The following is a 27118-nucleotide window of genomic DNA, read 5'->3' on the forward strand; positions in this document are numbered from 1 at the left end:
CCGAGTTTCAGTCTCTAAGAGGGACCCGCCTATAGCTATCCGCGTTCCCTTCATTCAATGCGGACCAAGGCAAGCCACGAAGCAACTTTGGATTATTCAGACTTTCACCAACTTAAATTGCCAGTCATCTACCAAAAAAAGGGAGATGAAAACAAGCGCACTACAGAACGAACTCGGTTCATATTCCCAAGTCACGGACTAGAAAGACACAACAACAACCCTTTTCCATAGCCGTTCCAAACCTTCCGAATTCTCTCTCTCGCTCATTCCAACTCCCATACACAAATTGCACAAGACTTAAAAAACCCAATGGTTGATCAACATGGAAACTCAAATAGAATCCTAAATTCGGAAAAAGTCAACTTGTTAACCCCCCCACGCCTGTCTCACTTAGACCTGACCCTCATGATTCATACCCAACCACTTGACCAACCATATCCCAGCCCCCCGTGCCTATCCCATCCTATCCATTCAATACCTACATACCTACTCCCCTCCCTTCATACCCGTTTCGGCCTAACCAAATCCCCCGCCCACATCACATCCCACGATGTAGTGTAGCTCGGCCCACAACGACTTTACCATACCTTTTGTCGGCGCACGCACCCATAGGCGCGCGCCGGTGGCGGTTCGTTTTGTTTGTTTGCAATTTGCTTTCTACAATTCGCTCGCTTGCGGATCGATCGATCGATCGGATCGGATCGGTCGGTCGGTCGGGGTGGATGGACTGACGGTCGACAAGGGGAGGAAAGAGGGAGGAGGATGGGTGGAAGATAATAAAAGAAGAAATTGGAGGATCCGGTGGGAAAAGATATCAAAGATATCCAAAAAAAAAAGGGTTCGTTCGCATGAAAGGGTGGGGAAAAAGTAATTCGTTATACCAGTCCAGCCGTACCGTGTGACCCCTTAAAAGCCTATAACCCGCCGATGCCATGCCCACCTGGTTCCCATTTCCCAGTTCCGTTTCTCATCAGTCCACCCATGCACATGGGGGTCACAATCACATCACAAACAAGACGTTGGTATCTGTTTGCCCGTGGAAGCCGTCCATGACACCAAACGCGTCAGCCCATGATGCGTCTTTTTTACTCTCTAAAACAGAAAAAAGGGGCCAAAAAATTGCAAATTAACGCATAGGGGAGACAGCTGTTGTGGCGGCGGAGAAGTGGTTATGGTATTGATAGTGATGGAACCTACCGAGCGGATGGCTACATGAGAGTTGGGGTTTCTGGCTGTAGCGGGTCTGGAGCTCGTCGCGGATGCTATTGAGAAGCTGGACGTAGCTTTGCTGGGGGTTCTTCTTGAGCGCGGTGATAAAGGCCCACGACATGGCACCGGTGGCCTGCGAGGCGATATTCGCGTCGGCCCTAGAAGAGGGGCAAGAGAAGTGCAATGTTAGCAGAGTGCATGCAGGGAGTGGATAGAGCGAGAGAGGTAAAAGCAGCGCATACGAAGTCTGGTTGTCCTTGCTCCCCGAGAACATGACCACATCCGCAGGCGACGTTTTCACGGCCATGGACCTGGCATACGCGTCTTCGCTGCTGCTGGCCTTTTTGAAGAAGCCCACGATATTATTTGCCACGCCACCCAGATCACCCCTGCTGTACGCAGACACAGCGCTGAGAAGGCCCTGCCCGGCTTCTTTGGCGAGGTTGGGCTCCTTGAGGATGCCCTGAGTGGAATAGATGTAAGGAAGGTCGAGGGCGGTGCCAGAGTGGCACGAGTCAAAGATGGCGGTCAGGCGCACGCCCGCTTGGAGGGGTTGCACCATGATGCGGTGCATCTCATCGTCGGTGATGTGGCCGGTCTGGCGAAAGTCGGCTGGGTAAATGACCTCGTCGTAACCGTCTTCTTCGTCGCCGTCGAGGTCTTTTGTTTGCCCTCCATGCCCTGACCGAGGGGTTAAAATCGAAAGGATTTATGTGAGACTTCTTTGTGGTCGGGCCAACTTACCAGAGTAGTGGAAGAAAAGTGAATCGTTGGGACGGGCTTCCTTGACCAACCAGTGCATGGCTCTGAGGATATTCTGCTTGGTGGGCTGGCTCATGGGGTTCTGCTGGTCGTCTGTGAGGATGACCATGTCCTCGCGCTTGTAACCGAAGTTCTCGACGAGGTAGGCGGACATGTTGCGCACGTCATTGATGCACCCACGCAGCTGGCCGCGCTGGTTGAAGTAGTTGATGCCGATTAGCAGGGCTTTCCTCCGCCCCGTACATTGTGAGTATTGGAAGGCGAACTGCTGCTGGTATCCGTAGTGTTGAGTCGATGGAGGCGGAGGTGGCGGTGCGGCGTGATTGCCGTGGGTATAAGCGTTCGAGTTCACGGTCGGCATGTCTGCGGCTGTTCAGTACTTTCCCATACTCACCGTCGATCCGCATGGCGTAGAGGAGAGGGGGTAAAGGGGTAGGTAGGGTCGTGCTCACTCGGTCGTCCATAATTATTAGCCGGTTGTGGAGAGTGGTAGTTCTGAGGTGGAGGTGGCTGCGACGAAACTTAGTTGGCTCTGTTGTTTCGTTTCACTGGGCATGGCCGCATGGTGGAACAAACCTGTTGATAGCCTCCGTAGCCCGGGCCGGGCTGTTGGTAGCCATAGCCGGGGTTTGCGGGCGGGGGGCCGGGCTGGGGGTAGCCGTAGCTCGGTGCTCTTTTCACATTTAACCATACACCGTCAGCCTTTTGTGCTTCAACCCCAAGAACCGGCTGCCGAACGGCAAACTCGGCATACGTACGGGTAGTAGCCAGGGTATTGTTGCTGTGCCGGCGGGGCATAGCCACCAGCGCCGTAATTTGCACCAGGATATCCAGACATTGTCCCCGCAAATCTACCCTAACGGAAGGGGAGACAAAACTCGGAAATAGGACGCGCGGTCAGTGTCGTCGGCCGGTCGGTAGGATCGGTCGGTCGGTCGGGCGAACCAGCGGCCGGAAACCGCCGCACGGAGCGGACAAACGACACGGCGTCGGGCGGCCGATGGGGCGAGAAAGTCACAAGAAGAGGATAAGAAAACAAGAATATCCCCAGACGGTACGGTGTCTTATAGGGGCGCGGCACAGCGGGCACACTTCATTCGGCAGCGGCGTCGCGTAGCGCGGGAACTAGTAATGGGGTGATTGTTGTTCTTAGCTCGGAACGCGGGGGACGGCGAGGGGTAATGAGGATCGAAATCGAAAATCGAGCAGAGCTGCGCTAACTCAGAGATGGCGATCTACCGAAGCCCGTCACACGATGAGCAAGCAAGGAACGCAGGACACGACGCACCGAAAGGTAAAAAGAAAAATAAAAGATAAAAAGAGGCTTAAAAAAAGTCGCCAATTGCTTGCAGGTGGGCGAGCGACAGCTTGGCTTTGAGACAACGCACGGCAAAAAAGCGGCCACGGACGAACCCGACGGGGCGGTCAAGGGTTGGCAAGCTGGAAGAATGCCGCTTGGGGAGGCTGTGAATGTGGGTTTAATGCCCGTGCCAGCCCACGACCCAAGATCGCTCGTCCGAGGGCCGGGGTATGCGCGAGATGCGGCAGGCGAAGGGGGGGGTGGGGAACCTACGTAGGGGGGTGTAAGCTTGACAGGTCCGGGAAAACACCCATACCTCCGGAGAAAATTACCAGGCGCGCGTGAGACCGGTGTATTGTGTAGGTAGTGGAGTGTAATAAACCTCCAAAGACGGGAACGTGAAAAACGAGAAGAAGAAAGAGAAGCACGCAGCAATAGGGAACGAGAGCGACCTAACGACGCAAGAGGCACGCTTTCAAGTGTCCAGGGCCCGAGCAAGGGACCGACACACACGTCTTGAGCTCTAATTCGAGTTTTGCGGATGCGTTGGATATCTCAAACGGATGCCGGACGAGCAAGCTGGCAGTCAGGGAGTCAGGCAAGTCAGGCCATTTGCTGGGTGCCATTGCTCCATCGTCAGGCGCTGGGGGGACCGGAGCGGAAACAAAAAAAGCGGGACGAGGGTTCGGGGCCAGGCGAACCAGGGTTCGGGTACTCATCTCATCGACCCTCAAAATTCGTCCATGGAGCGCAGGCCGCCGGCCACGATTGGACATCGCGATGGGTGGAGCGCGAAATGGCCAAGCCATGTGGCCTGCGGATCCCGGCCTGAAACAGGAAACCGAGATCGTCCCGTTGTTGTTTCTCCAGTTTCTTTTTTCAGCTCTTCTCGACATCTCTTGTCGCTTCTCTCGGCCTAAAGCTGCAGCGAGCGTTACATAGTAGACGCAAAGAATCATGCCAATTTCGGTCTTGTCAGCATTCATCTCCCGTTTCTTCCTATCGTCGATAGACTTTCACTTCATGAAATTGAACCAACCGACGATACGAGACGGAGCATCGCGTCAGCGCTGGTGTGCTCTGTAGTGTATCCTAGGTCGTGTACGCTGAACAACGCCAGCTGAAATATTCAGCCAGCTTGTCAATTGGACTCGCAATCATCCTATGGAATCGAAACGCCACGAGCAGGGGTGTAAATGTTGCCCAACTGCCCTCACCTTCTCCCTACCCACCGAGCCACAACAGTATTTAGTCCGCGAGGCCACCAACATCGCGGAACGGCAGATGACAAATGACGCGGCCCCCATACATAAGCGGCCGGTGACTTGGTCGGTCGCCCCGGCCTGCGACCTGATCACCTATGTGCCTACGGAATACCTAGCCGACCGACGCAACTTCCCTCAACAAAAGCCAGAAGTCAGCGATCCGAAAAAGCTGTGTAACCACTAACCAGTAGCCCTCAAAGTCAGCCACGTCGCTTCCGCTGTGCCCTGCCTCAATCGAACCTGATAAAGAAACTTGCCCGAAAGCGAAACTTTCCACTAGTCCAAACCCTGCAGAGACTGCAGCAGTGCAGACAGATCCCCAATGCACCGCGCTACGACGCTGCAAAAGCCGAGCCTCGGCAGGTAATTTTTTTCCGTTTCTGCCGCGCTGTGCTGTGTGTGTGACGTCAATGAGAGACATTGACAAACTGCACTCACCCAGCCTCCCTGCTTTGCTTCCCCGTGCCTGGCCCAGACTCGGCCACGACAGAGCCATCGAGATGGTGTTGAGGGCGGTCGAGAGGTTCTCAACGACACAACACTCTGACCACAAAACAAATCATTTTTTGATAAGGATATTGCTCTCCAGAACCCTGGAGAGGATGTGCGATTTCGTACCCCTGTATTGTCGGTAATAGTATGTACACACTGCACCCGGATGAGCGCCCAAGGATCAATTCCCGTTCCCTGTTTCTCCGGGCCCCGGGCAATCCCTCAGCTCCCCCTGGCTTCCCGGCTGCAAGATGAGATTAAACGATCCCACCACCATGGGAACATGGCAATGATGGCACACACACACATGCCACCAGCCCACTGGTTCGTCCCCGGCGGCCGCTTCCGCTGTGCCGCTTGCCGGCGTTCATTGAGGACGGGAACGATTATCAACGACGTGCAGAATCGGGGTTTTGGCAGAAAACGAACCCCGGGGTCGCCTACGCACCTACACTAGCCCCGGGCATGAGCGCTGCAGCAATGCCCCCCCGTTGACCATTGCCCATTGGACAGCCCGACATCGCGTCGTTGATGCACGAGGACGGGCCTAACGGATTTGGGGACTTTTCGAAGCGGGGCGGCTGAACATGCCGAATCGTTCGGCCATTCACAACAGCGGGGATGCACGGGATGCAAGGGGGTTGACGACGTGAAGGGGGGGAGACAAGAAACGCTCGACGGCCAATATCAACGTCAAGACGCGGTTTCCAAACTGGACTCTTTCTCATCCCGCCTGCTACTCTGTATGTACGGACGGCCTCCCGTTGCGGGATCTGTTTTGCTCAGCCCAGCTCAATACAACTCAGCTCAATACTCAGTACATAGTACAGCCGAGCTCGTTAACGTTACAGCCCAGCTCATTGCAGGTCAACCGTCACAGCCGATGGCGAATCTTCCCTCACCCCCGCGTGCCGCGACTTACGAAAGCTGAACCAACGCTGAGGGCGCCCACCACCCCTCGCCTGGCGGTTTGCTCCATCTTCACCACCATTACCACCATGATGTTCATGTCCTTCTCCTTCTCCTCCTTTGCCAAGGCCCTTCGACCACCCCCGAGTAACCCGCCCCAGGACCCCGGCCCGTCGCTCTAACGGCAGACAGCAAGGGGCTAGCTACGCCCCCGACATCTTCACGTCGTCTTGGCTCTGCTGGTCACCGGTGCTAGCTCCTCCTCGTCCTCCATTCCGGGCATCCTCCTGCTTCACCTCGTTCGGCGGCGGCTGCTCTCGCATCGTCCAGGCCATCATGCACCAGATCAGCTGCATCGCCTGCACCCGCTCATCCACTTGGAAGAAGTCGAACCACGGGCTCCGCCACATCTCCAACTTGCCCCAACTCCGTGCGTCGCCGTTGCCACTAGCACGCTCGCCCTCATCGCTTTCCCCAGCCAAAACGGCCAGCAGACGGTCGGGCACGCGCACCCGCACGATGCTGACGTGATGTAGCACCGCACTGATCACAAAGACATCGTCGTAGTCCGCTCCATGAGCCCGGCCAATGGCTTCATATTTCGCCCGCCTGTCCCATGTGGCCGCGGGCGGGCGAACCATCCGGTAGTTGTCGTACATGGGGTGATTGCCCGACTTCTTTTGGCGCTTAACACCCTTGAAAGGTCCGCTACTACTGGCCATGAGACCGCCCCCAGCAGCATGGATAGCGAGACCGCTCGCGCCCGAGGGCCGCGAATAGGGTCCTTGCGGGGCTGCCGTTGGGCCGAAAGAAGCGGGCTTGGTATCCGGTAATGGCGCATCTTTATCCCCGACGGTCTGATCCGCTCCAGAGAGCATTTCTACCTCCCGGCCGATAGGGCCGCCCGAGCCGCCGCCCCAGCGTGGTTTCGTGCACCACCAGGCATCTTCGCCAATGCGTTTTTCCGTGTGGCCTTCCCGAGCGCGGTGTTGCGCGGTGATAAGCGCTGCAATAACCTCCCTAGCAAGGTCTAGGGCGGATTCTCGGTCTTTCCCAGTCGCCGATTCCGCCGGAGGGAATGTGATGGTGTGTCGAGCGCTTACCGCTGCGATTGGGCCCTCGACGATCCCGGCGCGGGCTGCTTCGCGAGTGGTTGGGGTTCGGAAAACGAAAACGCACCCTGAAGAGAAGTACGAGCTGCGGGGTGGGTCGTTGGGCGGTTTATTTGTGATTTGTAACCGTGGCTCAGTACGGGGCGCCGTGACGTTACACGTGAAATCATACGCCACCAACTTGAGGAAGACCGTGATCATGGTTTGCCGGTAATCCGGCGGCATCTGATGGCCGGCACCTGTGCGGGAGAATGCCGCAGCTTCGCCCTCCTCCGCGGGTTTACCCCCATCGGTTGCGGCGTCCGCATTCTCACCGTTGCTATCCCCGCTTTGGTCAGCCTCAGCGTCTGGGGCTGCCCGCGGCTTTGATGTGTCTTCCCAGTATGATGCGAAGAGTTCCAAGTGGCGGTAAAACTCGTACGCATTCCCCAAACGAGCTTGTGGCTGGCCCTTGGGGGCCGGCATGCGACGGACGGTCCGATAAGCAGCCTCGTTCGCGATGGAGAGCTCTCGCCTTCTCTCCAGGTAGGTTTGGCACCCGGGTGACAAGTTGCCCGTGTTCAGTGGTTTCCGAGTGCTCTCGTTAACCGTGTGGACTTCGTCAGCAGACAAGGCGTCCCAGGCCGCAAAGTCCGGGATATAAGCCGGATCCGGAAGGAGTTGGGCCGGCGTGGCATTCGGGATCACGTGGACTCCAAGAGCTTCGAAGTGTGACATAGAAAGTTCGGCAGGCCGAATTATCTTCTGTAGCACCGAGGTGAGCGGTTCTGGTACGCCACTCGAGGTTGACCCTTGGCGGTCCGAGGCCTTGCTTTCCGGAATCTCAGGGCAGCATCGCGGCAAGTTGATGGGTGTGGGGGGAGGAACATCCTTGGGCGGTGCTCTCTGCGACCCCGACGTAGGTACTGGAAGGTCGATTAGAAGACGGCCGTTTGACGCGAAACAAATAGGCAACACCCGTTATAGCTGCCGCAGACGACGAACATGCGAAACGGTATTTGGAATAGGGATCAAACAAGGGTCCGCCCCCGCATAAAAGGCACTGATGCGAACGGACATTCATGTCTGCCCAGTCGCCCAGGCGGGGGGGGGACAGGGACTAGCTCTGATTTTTCTTATTTTTTTAAGAAGGGCCGGACAACCACGGTGGTGGTTATTAAATCCCAGCTAGCAGCGGGCCGCACCGCGCCCAGCGGCGGTCGACATGACCAGCGACCGTCCGAGAAGGGAGAGCAGTGAAGTGGAGGTGAAGACGCAATGTTGTTGAGGACAATCTCAACACCCTCCGGCTAGCCATTGCCGCAGGAGAAGCCACGGGGAAGACTACGAAATAGAAAAGAAAAAAACAGAAGAAACGCAGCTTACTTACGCATAAACCCGATGTTGCCAAACATTGTTGCGTTTTTCGAATATGGCCTGGTAAAGCTCACTCAACCAAAGTTTGGGCGGTTCAAAGATGCTGCTGCTTCCGCAGAGCCCTGATCGTCAAAGCGCACGCTGCCTGCTGTCCGCGGCGTGGAGTCGAAACGGCGGCCAAGGACAAAGGAATCGAGCGATGAGATGCCCTCGGAAGCGGTGAATAATGCGCGGGAGGTGTGAGAAAGCTTTGATTTGGCGCCAGATATGTTTGGTGTTTGCTTTAGGTGCCCAATCCCAGGAGGAATGTCCGGAATCGAGCAAGGAAAGTTCTTGGAAGACTGCCGGCGGTTGTGACGGGAAACGGCTGGACCACGCGATGATGGGCGGAGTGTGAGCAGTGCAGGCAAGCAGGGGCTTGCAGCGAGCGCTGGCTGGCATTGCATGCGCTGTTGGACCGTGCACTCAAACATTGCACGCCCCTGAAGGTGTTCGGCTTCGTCTGATCGAAGGCAACGAGTGCCAACCTCCAAAGTTAATCCGGGCCAAGTTGCTTTTTGGCCTCTTGCCATTTCAACGATGTCGACTCCGTGGCCCTCCAAAGAATAGTGTGTACCTAAGGTAGCACGGTCTTTACGCAGTATGGCCTCGGTTGCGGCGTTCCATCAAACCCCCCACCTTTTATGTACAGACCCTCGCTCTGGCCACAAAAAGCGGCACACTAAAACAGATAGCTCAAGTCCAATCCATTAACATTCGATAAACTCTCAATAAATTTTGATTGATTTATCCTTTTTTGTCTTTATCACTTTCTGGATTTCTTCATTTTTGTCTTCTTTCACTTTCTTTGGTTTATACTTTTTGGTCTTTTTCAGTTTTGTAGCAAAGTAAGTTATCCATGGACTTGGTCTGCCGCTTTTTTTGGCCACAGCGAGCGACCCAGCGGAAGTCGCGACTACTGCGGGCATGAAAGAATTATTCTTCTTTCCAAACCCAGAGTCTTTGTTCTTGCCAGCTTCACTGGCAATCATTTTCGTTTCTCTATCACGCAAAAAAATGGTTTCGAGGAGCCGCATCAAAGATTCGTGGCATTCCAAAGGGGCATCTGACTCCCTCGTGGTACATACGTAACGTATCCTCCAGTATGTAGCTTTGGCACCGTTTTTTCTGACAGCCGGTGACGCCCTGTTTCAGGAAACTTCCAAACACGGGACCTCAACCCCTTCTTCCTAGGGTCCTTGCCGCGTCGGCACATTGCTTGATGCCCCGCCTGGACGTTTGACATTCCGTCTGTGAAATGCGGAGGAACGCTCGCAGGGCGAAAACCACTTATCCTCAATCGTCGTAGCATCGGATACAGGACAGCTGTTGCTTACTTCAACTATTTCTTATTCTTTGTGTTCATTAGGCCTTCTCCTAGCAACACAAGGGCTACTTTTCGCGATATTCTACGCGATCGGAAGTTGTCCTTTACAGCTCATGGATGAAGCTCACAGACATGAAGTTCACGGACCTCATCAGGGATCCCGTCTCGCGCAATTGCCTGCATCAGAAGCGTCGCAGAACAGGGGTTACCCCACCATAAATAACACCTGCAACAACCCCTGACGAAGAGCCGCAACGGTCAAGCATCAAGGCGGGATCTCCGTTGCGATCTCGTGGTCCTCGGCTCGGATGGAGTGTTCTCCTGGCGGTGTACGACCAATGACAGGTCTCGCCAACCCTTCCCGTTGCCCATCAAACGACTTACACGCTGTCTGCATATCGTCTTTTTCAAGGCTGGTCCGTTGGAGGGCAAGCTTCCTTCGGGATGGAGGGTTGCACCAAGGTAGCCGTAATGGCTTCACTCGATCCAGAGCTTGTTTGGTCCATGCCTTCGTAATCGCCGTACTAACCGAACAACACCGATTCTCTCTTCCCAGAGCCTGTCTCCTTCTCTGATCTTCTTCCTTTCTCACGACAATTAGCCTATCTCAAATTTCTCATTCTGAACTTAGCAGGCCGTGCTATCCCTCTCTCCTTTTCCAGGAGCATCTTATCTCCCTTCCCTGTTGTGCACATCTTTATCCTTCTCTAATGACTCCAACGACCTTACCAGCCAGCATCTTCACCTTTACCAATACCGTTTTTACCTCCACTTGAGAGTTATAGTTTTCGTATTAGTCTCTTCATTCCCGGCGACTGGTTTCGCGCATTAGGCTATCGAAAAGAACCTACCCATATGAAATCCAAGGATGGCGTCTAATGGCTTACCATCAGGTGCCTTCGTCACCACGCTTGAAGGTCGGCGATGCACAGCGGTCCCGAGAGTCGCGGTGGCATCGGCGGCATCAGACAGCAGCAGTAGCATAGCTACGACTACGAGTACGACTTCCGCCAGCTCTACAACATCAAGCCCGACAAATAACGGGATAGCAGTAGCGCCAGCTGCGGGGATAGAGACGGAGGCAGTGGGCCAAGATTCAACGAGTACGACAGCCTCCCCCCTGGTGGCTACCACCACCTTTAGAGACTCGACTGGGGCGTCACAGACCCAAGGCGGCAGCAGCGAGCCGGGTCCTGCGGCGAGCCCATCTCTTGATGCGAATGTTCAGCGTTTCAGTGTTTTTGCTGGCGATACGCCGTCGCAATCGCCAGAAGCACAGCTCCCCCCAAGCAGTCAGGCTGATACCAGCATAGCAAGCCAGAGAACAGAAAACGCACCCTCCGAGCCGTCAGAACGGCTTCTCACAACTACCACCTCCCCGAACCCGCTTGTCGGTCCCGCAGCCACGCCGCTCTCCTCTACCATTGGCACTACAATAACGCCAGCCGACCCTTTAGTCACGGACGATGTAAACACAGCCTCGTCGGACACTGTCGCCACCGCAGCCCCTAATCTCAACAGCAATGCGGTCCAGTCGACGGTAGCAATAGCAGGCGGCGTCATCGGAGGTGTTGTCGCTCTCAGTGTTCTGGCGTTCTTTGTCTGGTGGTGGAGGCGCCGAGTGCGGCGGAAAAGGAGGAGCACACTTCTCACACCCCTAGACATAGTTCCGACCCGCAACATGGAAGAGAAGAATGGCTATGTGATCTCCCGTGGAAGCATTGGCCCTACTCCTGTAGCCGTCAAGGTCAAGGCGGCCCTGGGTCAGAATTTCAAGAAGATACAGGGCCATATCCGGAACAGAACCGCACCATCGGTCAACCTGGACCGCGGCAACTCTCAGTTTATCGACCCCTCCGCAACACATAGCCGCAACAACTCTGGCGTCATCGGTGTCGAGCCGGCACCAAAACCATGGTGGGCGAGGCTGGGAGACAAATTTGGCCGGCGCAACAGCGGCTCTCTGGCGAAGAGCTCAAACGCCATACAAGAGAAGAAGCCCCCGAATTTGCAGCAGCCCGACTTCTTGACCCTCCTCAGTATGGACAACGGGGAACTCGACCGAGAAGCCCAGCGACGACGGGCGAGCATCTCCCGACTCAACGGCAGCGCCAGCTCAGCCGACAATTTCCTGGGTAGCCTAAACCTCAGCTTCGGCGGAGACAACCCCTTCAGCGATGCCAACGCCATTGCTCATGCGTCTGCCACACCAGCGCCGTTGGTCGTGCCCCAGACAAGCCCGGCCAACCCCTTCAGCGACATCAACGCTATCGGGAGGGCAGGACAGCAACAACCACCGCTGCCATCGGCTACATCAAAACCAGCAACCTACGTCGCCAACATCCGCCGATCCCGTAGCAACAGCAACCGCGGCCCCAACGCAGGCTACGTCAGCTATGCCGGCCGCGAGAGCGTCGGCTCCCTGCGATCCATGGCCACAGCAACAACCACAAACCAGCGCAACAAATTCCGCTCCGATCCCTTCGATCTCGAACGCCCCGAGCTCCTCGGCAGGGGCGGCAGCCAGCCACTCTCACGCAACCCATCCAACCCACGCCCCCCAGTCCGCGCGCACACCCGTGCGGACTCTTTCACCTCTCGCATGTCCAAGTACTCCAAGTACTCCTCCGGCATCAGCGCCATGTCAGATGACGACACCGTGGGCGGCGTGGGCAACGGGAGTATGGTGAGTATGGACTGGAGTGATCCCGGCCCGGATGTCGGGCCTGGGTCTGCTTCGGGTGGGAGGTGGGATGGATCAGGGGGTAACGGTGGTAACGGCAGTGGGAGAGGGGATAGGGAAGGACGAGGAGGGAATGAGGCAGATAGGAGTGGACTGCAGGGGCAGCGGGAGGTAGGGAACGGTGGTGGTAAGAGAGCGAGTGGTGGGAGTACGGGGAGTGTTGGGAAGGCGATCTGATTTGATCTGATCTGATCAGATGATAGGGTTGTACGTTTCATGATCTGTTTGTTTGGTGCTTAAAAAGCTTGCCCATAGGTATATTGTTTCATTGAGCTGCTGTGTATGGAGGTCATCGGCGTTCTGTATTCTAGGCGGCCCCATCGTCTTCTTTCCTATTTCCTCACTTCAGGCCTCTGCTTGCTTCTCTTGTTCTCTCTCTCCTTTTCCTTTTTCTTCAGCTCACTGCCACTCGCTTAAAAAGGGGGTCGGTCGTTGTGACCAGTGAGCGTGGCCGCCCAAGGGTGCTTAGGGATGTACATAGCAGAGAAATCAGCTCTGACATGAAATAACGGTGGCGGTGCTGCACTGGATGGATGGATTCAAGAAAAGGGATGAAGGAGGGACGAGAGTGGACGGGATGAAATGAAGGATACCCCAACGTTCGCTACCAGAGGTAGGTTTGTTTACTTGGTAGGCAAGAAATCAATAACTTCCTGAAGTTTTTTTGGTTGGTAGTCAAGGTAGTCCGCATTGGTTTTTGATATTATCTGCCATGTTGTTGTTTGTACATATGATGGAATACAAAGATACAAAAGGTATTTTTCAGACAGCCACCCCATTCCCCAGACCCCCCCCACCCCGCCGTGCTGCTCATGGCGTGTCGTCAAACTAGATCAATATTCAGGGGCTGAACCATCCCGTTGCTTCAGTCGTGCCGTGCAATTGGGCGTCGCCAAAACAAATGCCAACACGCCAACACATCACGCTGAGGTCATGCCCCGAGGTCATGCCCCCGAGGTCAGTCATGCATTTGTGCATTTTTGAATAACCCTCCAATAAACCATCAGCATCTGTCCATCATCCGGGGCAGCCTCATGCCAACAAGAGAAAGAGAGAGCAAGCCGCATTCTCATCCTGCCCAGCTGAGTGAGAGGAACAGCTCCTCTCACGTTCCTTCCCATTCCCCTCGGTGTTTGCCGCGCCATGATTGGCCCGCGCCGCGCAGCTTCCGCGAAACGCGAACCCGACTCGAAAAGTCGCGAGGCGCGTCTCCCCGCACGCGGGGTTTGGCAGGAGCTGATTTGATTGGCCATGCAAGCCCTCGAAAAAAGGGAAGGAGCTCAAGCTCGAAATCGCTTCTTTCCAGCAAAGCCAACAAACAGGAAAAAAAGGCAACCTAAAAAAGGTTCTCGGTGTGGTAACATCCCCCGCCGCAAAGCCCCCCGCCTTTCGTGGGTCGGTTTGCGTTTGCAGGCCTAATCCAGGCCCTGGAAAGAAAAAAGAGACATCCATCTGACTTCATCCATCGTCCCTTCGATCCGGTCTTCTCATCCCTAGCGGGCGGGTGAAGTCGGCAAAGCGAGCTTCCCTCGCCCCCGTATTGTAGAAGTCAAACTCGACTCATTGTTGACCTAAACGACAAGCCCGAGACTTTTATGACTGAAGGGGATGTTTGTCAATTCAGGTCCACGTGAGCGAAAAATCGTAGACTTTGTTCGTTTCATTCGCAATTTCGGTGAAATCGTGTCGTGATGGTGGTGGTGATGTTGGTGATGTGACTCGTCGTCGACGGTTTTGAGTGAGATTAATGTAAGGGGGTGTGTTGTTGATCGCCGAAACCAGAACGCCGATGCTCCCATAAGTGGACAGAAAAAAAAAAGAATTGTAAAGGGGGGGGAAGAAGCAAAGCCGTAAACGGACAATTTGCGAAAAGGTATCAACAAGTAATTCGAATCGTCAAGCAGGCAGGTGCCCGAAATGAAAATCAAAAGTGTGGGAAAGAACGGGAAAACAGAAAAAAAGCAGGGGAATGGTATCTGTGCAATCCGGTTCTTAAAGGAAAGGCAACGCTCGGGAAAATAGTTGGGAGTTTTCATGAAGGGATATCGTCAAATGTAAGGCGTCTCCGGGCCACACTGCGCGGGGTCTTCCCTGTCAGAGGAGTCTTCCACGGCTTCTGTGCTGGGCTGGGGGTCATATGGAGGAATTCGGCAAAGTCGAAGCCGAGGCCAGGTGTAGCTGGGTAAGGATTACCGCCGCCAGGGGTGGTCATCATGGACGACGGCAAGGCCAGCTTGTTCTTTGGAGGGGGTGTCGACGGAGGGTCCATCCGGTTCCTCTGCGGGTTGGCGGGTGAGGGTGATGCCGCAAGGTACAACAGAAGGTCCGCACCTTCCTCGCCGGACTTGGTTTCATTCATCGGCTGCCTGTCTCTTGGCTTCTTCATCAAGCTGCGGCTCCGCATCGGCGGTGTGCGCGGCGGGGAGACCCGGACATGGTTGACATGGAATGAATGGATAGGCAGGTCGTCCTCGTCATCCGAATTAGCCGCATAGTTCGTCACCGCAAGCGTGGTGCCAACCTGGCCCGAGGTGGAGTAGAACGACAGATCAGGACCCGTTGATGTTGTGAAATGCTGCTGGCGCCTCGGTTTTATCGGCGAGGAGTGTGTGAAGTGGTGGGCGGAAAACGACCTGTGAGCGGTGGGCGACTGGCGGAATCGCTTGCTCGGGCTTGAAGAGATATCGTCAAACGAGGCCATGTAGGTCCTCTTCCTGTGCCCGGTGCTACCGTTGCTGGACCCAATGGCATCCGAAAATAGGGGGGCCTTGAGCGGCGAGCTCATGAGCGTCCGAGAGGGGTATGGGAGCTCAGAAGCACTCGAGGACGAATCGGACAACATGTCGCCGTCTTGCACTCGTCGCCGGCGAAGCTCCTCAAATTTTGGCTCGATCATGTCCAGCGTCTCGTTCACCAAGTTGTGCTTCGTCTTGAACTGGGCGAGGGCGAGCCGGTTTTGGAGCCTGCGGGCCATCTGAAGCAGATAAATCAAACGCCGGTCAGTGTCAAGTCCCGACCAAACTCGACCAAAAGGGGGAGGAAAAAGATACCAACCTTGCTGATTTCCGCCCTTTTGAGCACCCTGTCCGCCACAGCCTCGGGCTCGTTCTTCAAAGGCGACGACATCATCTTGCCGGTGGTTGAGAGTCGACTAGAGAACGAAGAATCTCGGCCACTTCGTAAGTGGTGGGCGGGAGTTCGAGTCAACGGGGAAACGATTCAGAGTCGAAACCCAGGGTGATTGGATGATTCCCGCTCTAGGCGCCCAAACCTGCCGTGAACGAGAGCAGACTGGCCGAGAACTTTTCGAAGTGTTTCGTCGCCGACCACAAGCGGGAATGTAATCCTAAGGGGTTGATCTAATTCCCGGTTGTTCACTCTATTCGACGCACAGCCGCTGTCGGTTCAGGGACGTCACAAAGGGGGACTGTGCAGGAAGTTGAGGTTTGAGTGCTGGGCAGGAAACAGGAGCAAATTCACATTCCCGTGGAAACCGGCAGATGACAAGATTATCCAGCTGAGTCTTGGCCCACAATGGGGTCGCAGGGGCGGCGGCACAGGGCGATTTGGAGAGACTTCACCAGGCTCCCAGGTCGCCAGGGGTTGCTTGGACCAGCAAATTTCCTGGATGCACTTGCGCTGCTGTTGCATGCGAGCTGATCCTTACCAATCGACCCAAAGCAAACAGAAAGCTCGAATTCCCCACATGGAACCTCTGCATGGCAACAAGGGAACCAACCGACGGTCCTATCCGTACGAATACTTTGGGAGGAACAATTCCTGTGGTGGTACATACGGGGTCTCGGGGAATGGGTGCTCGAGGCGGCACCTCCATCTCAAGTGCTCTTACACAGAACACTAAGCCCCAGACCTCACCAGCCACCTGCACCAAGGAAATGGAAAATATCCATACTCTAGGAGCAGGGGCTCGCCGGCCGTGCCGCCGTGCTGGGAAGAGGCGGGATTTCTGGCGGTGTCCGGGTTGCGACATCATAGAGCTTGCCGGATATAACTGGGCCAGGGGGCTCCACAACCGCCGAGGCAGCCCCAAGGAGCTGTTGCGTGGGAGGATATTTTGGTGGGCTTGAGGGGCGATTGGCAGTCGAAGTCGAGGATCCAGTTCCCGGGAAATCTGAAGCAAGAAATGCAAGCAAGCAATGCGTGCCCGCCGGCTACCACGTGCTTTAAGCCTTTGTCCATTTTGACATCGCTGCACATAAGTATCAGTCCGCCTTTGGTTGGCTCAATCTCGTATTCTCCACCCTGAGTCGAGAGCATGCCGCCAAATGCGAGGCCTGAGCCATCTTGCAATGGCATCATTTGCTCTGTGGTTTGCGATCTGTCCCAGTCGGCATCAATTATCATCTAACATTGCTGTTAGCCCGGTACCGGCAAGATATTGGATGAATGTGTGTGAGAAGGATGAAAGAAAACATAACGTTGCCCAAGAGTGACCCTCCTTTCAAACCGGAGGAAACCAAAAGAGGAAAGAGCTCCCACCAACCCCAGACACCCGCCCTCTTACATCGTATTCATCATTCCCTCGCCAATTATTTCCTCTCTTTTTTACTACCGTTAGTGAGAAGAAGTCGAGGCCGGCCACTTAGCAAGCGTTTGAGATGGCCACTTCGCCCTCCAGTAGGGCACACGCCTTCTTCTCCCAGTGTGCCAGCCCAGGCGGGTACATAGGTACCTCGGTATGTGCCTGCGTGAAAGGAGCTTGTAATTGCACCGGAGGATTTCTAGGTACCTAGACAGGTATTGACTCGATACGAGCTCGAACCCCCCTCCGCGTTGGCTTTGGTTACGTCTCTTATAAGGTATCTTCAATTCCCGGTTTTCATCAATTGTGGGATTCTGCTTTTCCCAATTCCTAGCAACAGTGGCAACCCAGCAGGAAGGGGGGTTAGGGACAGTGTGTGCCGCAGAGACTGTGAGTTCCTTGTTTCGCCCGGGCCGCTTCCCGGTTCACTTGCCCTTTCCATTCCCTGCTCGCCACCATTTTTATTGTCCGTCCGATCTCGATTCTCGAGGAAACAGGCACCGCTTTATCGCGGGAGCCGTGGGTCCCCACGTTGCCTTGGTTTTGGCAGGAGGGCGGCAGGTATATCCACCCGCAGCCACCAACTTGATCGACGGACCAGTTGTCCGGCTCCATCGGCCATCTCTCACTCATCTCGATCGCGTGGGCTCACTGCTCATGAACACTGGTCGGTCTGGTCGCCCATCGCCAACAAAACGGCAATCCAGCGCCCTGTCTAGCGCGGAACACCGGCAAACTAAAATTTAGTGTTCGACTGTCGTTGGATGAGACAATTGTCCAATTGACCACGACATAATAGTATTAACAAAGGAAACAAATGTGCCAAAAAGGATCGATCACCTACGTCATCTGTCAACGGAAAAAGCTGAACGGGCCGCATTGCTCTGCGTGGGGGACGCTCAGCCACCAGGACAGTCCGGTCAACATCCCAACCTCTTGGAGAAGCATAGGCAGAGAACATAAAGATTGTGCTATCGGGGGTTCCGTGGTACATCTGTCTTGACACACGCATCGCGCCTTTCGCTATCAGTTCCTCCCGCTCGTTTCACACCGCACAGTGTTGATCACGGCTATCTCTGGTCGTGCAACCTAAGGTCTGGGACCCATATATGCGACACTTGCTGGTTACCTCTCTTTCTCACGCTCTTTTTTTCACACAATTTTTGCTGTCCTTGGCCCGTACAATTAGCGGCCATGGCTCCATCCATTTTTAAGTTGAAAGAGTTGCGAAGGCGGTCCAAGGCGAGCTTCAAAACCGAGAGATCGACAGACGATTCGAGCGAGGCTAGCAACAACACGGCCCTCACCAGCGGCTCATCAACACCCCCTTCAATTGGAGCGGTTTCGGACCCGGCTTTGGACCTCCAGCTCAAAGATCAAGACCATGTTTACCCCCAAGCTGCAGTGCCGCGGCCACAGTCCCACGTCTATCCGAATGGCGGCAGTAACCGGTATAGCGTATCGGGCATGATAGGCCTTGGGAGCCCGGTACCTGGTGGACGAGGGCCAAGTTTGCCAGTCTCACAGTACTCGCCCCGAATCACTAACATCGCCGACAATTCTTGGGTAGGTGACACCGAGCTCGTACCCGCAGGGCCACGGTCACTGACGCATTTAGTAGGCCTATCAAAAGGTCCTCCTAGTCCATGGCACCATCGGGGAGTCAACCCACCGACCAGTCGATGGGACATTGACGGTGAGCCGGCTAGATGACCAGTTTCCACCGATCTCGTGGCCAGTACACGATAGTGGGTTCAAGGCCCTCGTCTACCTGATGCCCGGCGCCAACCGCTTGCGGTTTGACTTTTCCAGTCCGAAACTTGCCAACAGCAATTCTTCCAACCCGATTCACAGCTCCCACTTAACTGTTCACATGATCCCCCCAGTAGGAGCTCCCCCATTACAACTGGCTATCCTGCTGGCTAAGGATTCTCCCGGTACTTTCGACGCGGTTCCCGCGCGGGTCGAACGAGAGGGCAACGGGCTGGACACCGCGGTCCGCAAGTTCCGCATGGCTGCTTATCTGTGGCAGGCTTTCACAGCGGAGCAAATGTCGCGCAACAAGTTGGGGCGGCGCGCCTTCAGGTTTGAGGAGGAATGGACCACAGGCGCGGCCAACCACCGGGATCGGGCGAACGGCGTTCAGCGATCCGAGGCGCGGGTACACATCATTCGTACCGAGAAAACGGTGAAAGAACTCCGAGATCTCGACCTTGCACAGCAAAACCCAAAGGCAAAGGATGGAGGCGGTCTCTACGGTATAGCTGCCGATGCTGTCCGTGACTACTTTGGGCCACAACCTGGCCAAAAGCTCTACGTCTCGGTCTTGTTGCTAGATGCACATTGGGACACGAAAAACAAGATGATTGTCGGGCACGCCGCCCTTGGGGGACAAGTGGGCGACCTTCATTTAGGCATCTTTGGCTCTCACTGCCTCCAGAGCTACCCGACAAGTTTCGAAGAGATTGTACCAGCTTTCACGGATTGCACCCCTACCGACACCAACTATGTTGGCAACGATTGTGGCGATGCCGGCAGCTCCTGGGAGGCGGCCAACATTGGAATTGGTGCTCACCTGCACGAGACTGGCCATCTATTTGGACTCCCTCACCAGGAGAGCGGTGTCATGCTGCGGGACTATGTTACCCTCAACCGTACATTCCTCTCCCGCGAAGCTTACTCGACTCGAACCCGGTCGAAGGGTAGCCCGGCTTCTACAAGTGATGAGTGCGGCTGGCACCGCCTCGACTGTCTTCACTTCCGCAGTCATCCCTGCTTCCGCCTGCCGAACGATACAGTTCTCAACCCGGACGACAGCGTTCAGGGTTGGCCGTTGGAAGGCGGTACTTTAACAGTGACAGCAGCTACGGGGATAGCATACGTCGAGATATACGCTGAGGGTGACGATGTTTGCCACGCATGGATCGAGTATCAGCCCGAAAACGGCGGCCCGGTGCATAAGTCGGTTACATTGGCCGAACAAGACTTGCGCGCCCGACTACCAGAAGGAAAGCAAAAGGGAAAACTACGCATATCAGTCAAGTCGTATGGTGGCGGCACGCTCGATATAGACGACTTCAGCAAGCTGTGCACGAAAGAGACCGCGTCGTTACGGATTCCGAGCACTCCATCGAAGACGGCGTTCAGGGGTAAAAAGCTGGGCCTGTCACAAATGGAAGGATCGGAAGGGCATGAAGTGGTTTTCACAAGCGCAATGAAGCAGGACCGGGTGCTTTCTAAGGTGGTATTTTATCACGGATCGGCGGTGGACGGGATTGAGTTTGTCTACGATGATGACTCGAGACAACTATTTGGGAAGAAGGGTGGGAAGCCGGGTGGGGATGTGTTTGATATGGGTATGTTGGTCGACGACTTCATGCACAGGGATAAGAGGATTGTTGTTGCTAACTTTCACTCTAGACGTCCGTCGTGGAGAGTACATTAGCGGCTTCTTCGTCCGCTCTGGGTTCTGGATCGACGGCATTCAACTGCTCACAAGCTTGGGGAAGAGAAGTCCGTTGTATGGGAACCCCTATGGCGGTGATTCGTATGTTTTCCTTTCCTTATTTATGTCGTGGTTGGTGGGTTCAACTTACTAAAACGTGCCCAGACATACCTTAATACCTCCAAAGGGGTACAGCATATGCGGTGTTACGGGCAGCTGTGGTCCGTGGTTGGACGGCTTTTCTGTTATCATTACGAAATGATCGCTGCAGTGTTGCAGGGCGGCGGTAGGGTGCATATGAGTGTCGTACCCTGTGGTGGTTTCGAATCACTCGACCGACATGCCCGAGGAGTGTAGGGTTTGCGCGGAAAGGCTGTCCAGTGGCACCCACGCGGGGAACGATGGGACTTGGGTGCTTTATTTCCCAATGCCAACCTCCCCCTTGTAGGACTGGAACCGCATCTTTGTTAGCCGGGCTGCGCCTTACAATCCCCTCACCTATGGTTGTGAGATGAGAGAATAACCTTAATTTCTTTTTGGCAGTAAGTAGCCTGTGGTATGGTTACACGCTGTCAGGAAGCTTTGGGAAACGGGACACATGTAATAGTGCTACTTGTTTGATGGATGTTAGGGAATGTCTAGACATACATGGGTTGGTTGGTTGGGTTGGGTTGGCTGTCTCGGTAATTGAACACTTATGTTTCACGAAGCAGAACGCTGCGGCACTGAGGGCACTGGGGTCGACTTGGGCGATTGTGTGACATTGTACTTTTTGGGCTCGTCTCATGTAGAGATGGATTCCTTGTCCTGTAACACTTGTAGCACTGGCGTTTAGAAAAAGGATATTGCGCTCTGTTCTCGACAACTGTATTGTTGAATTTTCATGCCCACAAACGTTGGTGATGTTGACCCTTTTCTGTTGCTCTAGCGACCCATCGGGTATCATCATTATTTAAACACCACCAGATGGTAGATGGGTTACTTCCACACAAGAGGAGGAATGAATAAAATGACTGGCCCAAGGCCAGGTGATCACCAAAACATTCCGCATTCGCGTCCTGTCTCAGAACCCCGGGCCCAGACCGCGTCGCTGGCGTGGCCCAACACCCTTTACCTCTTTCCCTTCGCCCGTTTCGGAGTGCCGCCACCGGACTTGGATAGTTGGTTGGCTTTGTTACACGGAGATAGGGGCTGATACATAGGGATGGAGATAGGTACGTAGGGAGAGGGGGATTAGGATGGTTCAGGAGTGTGGTTAGCATTTCTGTACAGTATTGTTCTTCTTATCTTCGTTCACACGGCAGATGTTGGACATGTTCGGAGACTTTGTTAAAACCTCGAGGAGGTGCATTATTTGCATAGCTAGCAGTCATGAAAAAGGGGGTTTCCCCCCATGGTGTAGTATACATCATAGCAAAACTGGGGCCCGCCTGCTCGAAAAAGCTGAAGGAAAGCTAGATGGATAAAACAATATAAAAGACCACCTTTTTTGGCCCCCGCGCCTGCGCCTTGCCTGCCCTGCCGACTGTCCTTAGCCGAAGCAAACCTAACGCCGTAGATGCCATGCCATGCCATACCAGAACGAAGCAGTTCCGGGCAAACAAAGAAAAAAACCTAGGGCGAGAGTAACCCGATCGCCCGGCTTTGATCATTAGTAGAAGTTATTCAACTCCATCCCACCACCGCCACCAGCACCACCACTGGGCTTGCCCGACTGCTGCTGCCCGTTTGCTCCAGGATAGAACCCCGGGTTCGCCGGGTTCGCCGGTCCCTTGGGGATGTTCTGGTTCTGAAACCGGGCGTGCGGTTCGTCCTCATACATTTGTGCGAACCCGCCATGGGTATTGTCGCGCCCTCCAACGTCGTCGAGGGACTTGTAGTGGTGGTTTCCTCCTCCACCACCCGCGTTTCCACCACCGGCGTTGTTACTGTTCCCACCTCCGCCGTGGCCACCACGACCGCCGCCACGGCCTTTACCGCCTCCTCGAGAGTTGCGGAAACCACGGTTACCACCGCCGCCACCTCCGCCTCTGGCATTGCCACGTCCAGCTGCTCCGCCGCGACCACCGCCACCACCACCACCATTGCCGGGGCCGCCAGTTCCGCCGCCGTCGGCGAAGTTCCGCCCTTGATGGAACTGTCGCTGTGGCTGCTGCCCACCCTGGGCGCCGCCCGACTGACGTGCGCGGAAGTCGTCCTGGCCCCCGGTATGCTTGCGCTTATTGTTTTGGCCCTTATGAAACTGACCGTCGTGATGATGGCCCTGGGTACCATGATGACCATGGTGTTGGCTGCCGGCTTCGCCTTCAATACGCAGCAGAATTTTCTCGCCGACGGTGGTCTCGAAGCGGAAAGCCTTGTCGGGCGACACGGGCTGCCATTTCTGAATCTTACCTGCGTCGATATGGCGAGCACCCTTACGCAGAGCCAGGACAACAAGTGGGACGGGGTCGCCGGTGTGGAAGCTGGCAGTCGCAGGTACGGGCTTCACACACACTGCCCAGATGGTGTTCTCGAACGAGGCGGTGCCCGTCACTTCCCAGGTCATTTTGCTGCCCAGTCCACCAACTTTCTCAAGGATCGCAGGAGGACATGGACGGGGGCAGATCATGATGTTGTTCGCGTGGAACTTGAGATCGCCCTCGGGGAGGTTCTGTGGAGTCTGTGCCAGTGTAAGTAGGCGCTGGGTGTCAGTGTTGCTGATCATGTAACCCGTGTAGAAGACGGTCTTATTGATGGCCAAGCGGTCGCCCTTGACTCCACGTCGCCGCTTAGTGAGCGACGCATTATGGTCAGTGATGATTTGTTGCACTTCGGCCACTTCGACAATGGGATCGAGGTAGGTAGCGACATCCAGAACCTGTATGACCTCGCCATTGATGTCATCGTACCCGTCCAAGAAGTCGCGGAAACCCTTGACATGCTTGATCCTGTCTTCGTAGATGCGCATCTCCTTGGCCTGCTTGTATGTTTGCATTAACGCATGCAGAAACGCTTGCTTGAATACCATGGTGTTGGCAAATCGCTCGTTGTTCGGCCCGACTGCGGGCTTGAGTGAGATCAGATCGAAATCCAGGCCTCTGCTCGCAGCCATACGCTTGATCAGCTCGCCAAAGCCGGACTCAGAGCGACCGGTGAGGAGCACACAGAGGGCGTCCTTCTGTTTGTTGCTCAGGTGGATCAGCTCGACAATCTTCTCATTCCACCACCCTTCCCAAGCGCGTGGTTCCTCTTTGGCAATGCCTTCACCCGTCGCCGCCAGGATGCGAGAGTCGTGCCACCATCCGCCATTGACAAATGCGTCGGGGTTCGAGAGCATGCCGATTGTCGGGCCATTCCAGAGCTTCGGATTGGGGAGAGGGGTCTTGAACACTACACAGAGCTTGTTATTAGCATTACAACAAACCAGACGCAAAACAGTACTTACGCGTGTTATCAAAATCATAGACATGGATTGCCCTGATGTGGTCGGTCGGCGGGAGCTGCTTGTTCAGAACCGACCATCTGCCCATGGCCGTGACTGTGTGCACGCCAATGCCGCTGTTCCCAGTTGCATTGGCGGCGCCATTCTGGTACGCCGTGAAGGCTGATGAACCCATGGTTTGGCGTATCAGATACTTGAAGGTGCGTGAGAACCAGTCTGCCAAAACCATAAAGAGAGCATTGCGTGTCGCGAATAAAACTTCAAAAGGTAGGCAAGGCAGTAAGTGAACTTATGGAATCGACGCGACCACTATTAACAATTTCGCCGTTGAATGGGAGAGAGCCAGGTGTGGGCTGGGAGTCTCCACTTGAGCCTTCTCGGGACGTTTGTAACATGCATCTACCGGTGACGCTGATAACTCGTTAGTTATTGATGTAACGGGATATCCCCAAACCTGAAGACGGTGGTCACGTGCCCTTGTCGACCCTTGGGCAACGCGGTGGTGTCAGTAGCCATGGATGATATCAGGGTGGGGGAATTGTTTTTATAAGTTGGAAGCAGTTTTGATTTGATATGGTCACGTCGGGAAAGGTAAAAAAAAGAAAAAAAAAGATGTGTTTCCTTCCACTCAAAAGAACCTTGACGCCTCTGGTGTATTGCCTCTGGCCATACCCACAACCCAAACGCCTGGCCATGCTGAATCCGTCCTTGGTAGTGACATAATAACCCGAGTAGCCGCCCGCATTCACGGCAACAAGATGCTACGACATCTCACGACATTTCGACATCCTGACTCTTGGGCTTCTCAGGCCCATTGTCCGTCCGGTAACCGATGGCAGCAGCCGCCTCTTCATGCGTGTAGGGCCCCTCGCGCAGCTGCTTGAGTCTGGAATCACTATCAGCAATGTGATTCAACATAGCCCGGTGGCGGAGGCACTTACCGCCTCTTATGAGGCTTCCCCTTCCTGTGAAGCACGAGACTCGATTCCGTCTCAAACCATTTGGCGCACTCGACACAGTAATGACGACCAAACCCTGGCAAGTCTTCAGCGGCTTTGGTCTCCTTGTACAGCTGGAGGTGCCGTGGAGACTGAAGGTCTGCCTTGATCTGGTCAACGTCGCTATGGGGGTATCAGTATTGTGCAATGGGAAAGGGGCATAAAATCTGTGGCTCAGCTTACCGGACACGCCGCCGAGTTTTCGTTTTTGTGCGCTTCGCAAAGATGCCCATTGCTAATATTGTTGTAGAGTCTACTGGGAGGATCTACAATGGCTTAGCTAGGTTTCGATGTTCTTTTGTGACGTTGATATCGAACTCTAGCGTTGAGGCTGTTCCGGGCATGTGGGGTAAAATTTTTACCGACATAAATTTTGGGCCTCTTGGGCGAGCGCTGACAGTGCGCAATTGGCCCGAAGTTTTTGCGGGGAGCGACATGTGAATATCAAAAATAAACTAGTTATTCCGAGAATGATTCTATGCGCGCCGAAACGTGTTCTCAAATTCTCTAAGTACTCGCAACATGTCGTTTTTTCCCATTCCATCGCCCAACCGTATGCTTCACCGTCACTGCCGTCGCCGGAACTTTCATTCCATCGGCGGTTCATGCCGGAGGTAATAACTGTTATCGCCCTCGGATCTCCAGCTTTCACCGAGCAATAAAGCGCCAAGCCGGCCGCTGCCCCGGCTGCGGCCCCACTCTTCAGGGTCTCCAGGCCAGCAGAAATTTCCGGGGTGCGACCGCGAGGGGCAGGCGACTCGAGAGGTTCCCTCTGCCCGAAATGATTTGACTTTTACTCGTCTCTGGCTTGATGAGGGAGGGCCCGCGTTTCCGCATCGCGGTGGGTCCATTTCCGCCAACCCGACATTCTTTAATGAGGACAGTGTACTATATTATGTTCTTGGATCTAGGTGTTGAGGATTGGACCGGCCCGGAGCCGACAGAGCTCGCCGTTTGGGCACGGAAAAGAATTATTTGTGCGTTTGAACCGGACGTCAAACGCCGTGATCGCTAATTAATCCGTTTGCGTCACTGCTCAGCCCTGCCGGTTTGCGCGTGGTTCTTCGGTCCAATCCGCAAAGCGCGCGGCACACCAGACCCATGGCGAGACTGCATGCCGCATTTGGTTGGTGATGTCAACCATTGGAAGCGGACGGCTTCCGGCTCTGTCCGGGTTTTCTCCCGATTTACGCCTATTTCGTCAAGTTGGCGGCGAGTGCTGCCGCCGAAACCCTTATCGTGACAAAATACTCGGGTTTCTTGGGGAGAACTACATAGTGGAATGTTTGTGTCAATACATCGACCAACTCTGGTAGTGCGGGGCATCGGTCATGGGCCTGACAGGCACATGAAGCACATGCCTGACCAACTGCCTCACTGGAAGCACCCGTTCGCCAGGGTCCCAGCCGAGCAATGCTCCGGGACTCTAACCGCCGCACGATTTTCAGGTAAAAAGGCCTCAGGAGCTCAAGAGAAAAGAATACACAGTACTGCAGTAACTCCTGCCTCGGCTCTTCTGTGCCTCGCGGGCCCGTTTCTTTCCTGGGATCCCTGTCAGTTTCATGGCGCATTGCAGAATACACCAAGCCGGTAACCCCATTTGCTTTCCTCAACGACAAGAGTACGTACCGAAATCAAAACAAGTTTAATAACCAAAAGCCATCGAGTTGAATCCGTGGCGGTTAACTGAAAGGAGAAATGGCTGTGTGAAAATCAGAAAAGGCTGAGCCGCGCTTGGGATGGAAACGTTGCACGTTGGATCGCATCGTCGGACGGCTTTGGTCGGGAATCCGACGGTTCTAAAGGAAGCCATTGAAACAAGCTAGCCGGATTGGCGCTGGGCTCGATGTCATGGGCCCCTCCTGCCCTCAAAGCCAATGGCCCCCCACATGCGGGCAGACATAATCGCCGGCGCTGTGATTGGCTAGGCCGGCCGTCTTCACTTCGGACGAGCCACTTTCTCGGCTATGACGGTGGGCAGGAGGCAGGAAAGCTCATAGCAACAAGGTCCCGGCCTCTCATTGCCACTGCGATGTAAAATCCCGCCTGTTCAAAACTCTCTCCACCTTTTTTTCTTTTCCCTCAAACCCGCAAAAGCAGCGTCTCCCCGCCTGCGATCTGTTTCTCCTTCCTCATCCCTTCCTCGTTGCCGTCACGAGGTCGATTGGGCGACAACTCTCCACTCACAATTGAC

General features: G+C 54.9%; 7 protein-coding genes across 7 annotated transcripts; 2 read left to right on the forward strand and 5 right to left on the reverse strand.

Annotated features, from left to right (window-relative positions):
* Positions 1–1126: 1126 nt before the first annotated feature.
* On the reverse strand, positions 1127–2809 carry C8A04DRAFT_25533 (uncharacterized protein; the record flags this gene model as incomplete). The annotated part of the gene is made up of 6 exons (XM_062779603.1): positions 1127–1367; positions 1452–1890; positions 1954–2334; positions 2424–2481; positions 2548–2644; positions 2730–2809. 6 exons carry the CDS (start codon positions 2807–2809, stop codon positions 1127–1129), a joined length of 1296 nt encoding a protein of 431 aa, XP_062639987.1.
* A 3331-nt stretch (positions 2810–6140) lies between these two features.
* C8A04DRAFT_9680 (uncharacterized protein) lies at positions 6141–8443 on the reverse strand (the record flags this gene model as incomplete). Its single annotated transcript, XM_062785577.1, has 2 exons — positions 6141–7954; positions 8419–8443. 2 exons carry the CDS (start codon positions 8441–8443, stop codon positions 6141–6143), a joined length of 1839 nt encoding a protein of 612 aa, XP_062639988.1.
* A 2196-nt stretch (positions 8444–10639) lies between these two features.
* C8A04DRAFT_9667 (uncharacterized protein) lies at positions 10640–12691 on the forward strand (the record flags this gene model as incomplete). Its single annotated transcript, XM_062785572.1, has 1 exon — positions 10640–12691. The coding sequence occupies one exon, from the start codon at positions 10640–10642 to the stop codon at positions 12689–12691; it is 2052 nt and encodes a 683-aa protein (XP_062639989.1).
* A 1855-nt stretch (positions 12692–14546) lies between these two features.
* On the reverse strand, positions 14547–15643 carry C8A04DRAFT_34813 (uncharacterized protein; the record flags this gene model as incomplete). Its single annotated transcript, XM_062782958.1, has 2 exons — positions 14547–15488; positions 15569–15643. 2 exons carry the CDS (start codon positions 15641–15643, stop codon positions 14547–14549), a joined length of 1017 nt encoding a protein of 338 aa, XP_062639990.1.
* A 2608-nt stretch (positions 15644–18251) lies between these two features.
* C8A04DRAFT_25537 (putative peptidase family-domain-containing protein) lies at positions 18252–20764 on the forward strand (the record flags this gene model as incomplete). The annotated part of the gene is made up of 4 exons (XM_062779604.1): positions 18252–18623; positions 18679–20413; positions 20478–20604; positions 20668–20764. The coding sequence occupies 4 exons, from the start codon at positions 18252–18254 to the stop codon at positions 20762–20764; spliced, it is 2331 nt and encodes a 776-aa protein (XP_062639991.1).
* A 1389-nt stretch (positions 20765–22153) lies between these two features.
* Positions 22154–24101, reverse strand: C8A04DRAFT_9588 (uncharacterized protein; the record flags this gene model as incomplete). The annotated part of the gene is made up of 3 exons (XM_062785538.1): positions 22154–22395; positions 22441–23874; positions 23930–24101. The coding sequence occupies 3 exons, from the start codon at positions 24099–24101 to the stop codon at positions 22154–22156; spliced, it is 1848 nt and encodes a 615-aa protein (XP_062639992.1).
* Positions 24102–24697: 596 nt separating this feature from the next.
* Positions 24698–25157, reverse strand: C8A04DRAFT_25539 (uncharacterized protein; the record flags this gene model as incomplete). Its single annotated transcript, XM_062779605.1, has 3 exons — positions 24698–24812; positions 24868–25047; positions 25108–25157. 3 exons carry the CDS (start codon positions 25155–25157, stop codon positions 24698–24700), a joined length of 345 nt encoding a protein of 114 aa, XP_062639993.1.
* Positions 25158–27118: the final 1961 nt, after the last annotated feature.

The sequence above is a fragment of the Dichotomopilus funicola genome, assembly GCF_033296635.1.
Source record: "Dichotomopilus funicola strain CBS 141.50 unplaced genomic scaffold C8A04scaffold_7, whole genome shotgun sequence".
Classification (NCBI taxonomy): domain Eukaryota; kingdom Fungi; phylum Ascomycota; class Sordariomycetes; order Sordariales; family Chaetomiaceae; genus Dichotomopilus; species Dichotomopilus funicola.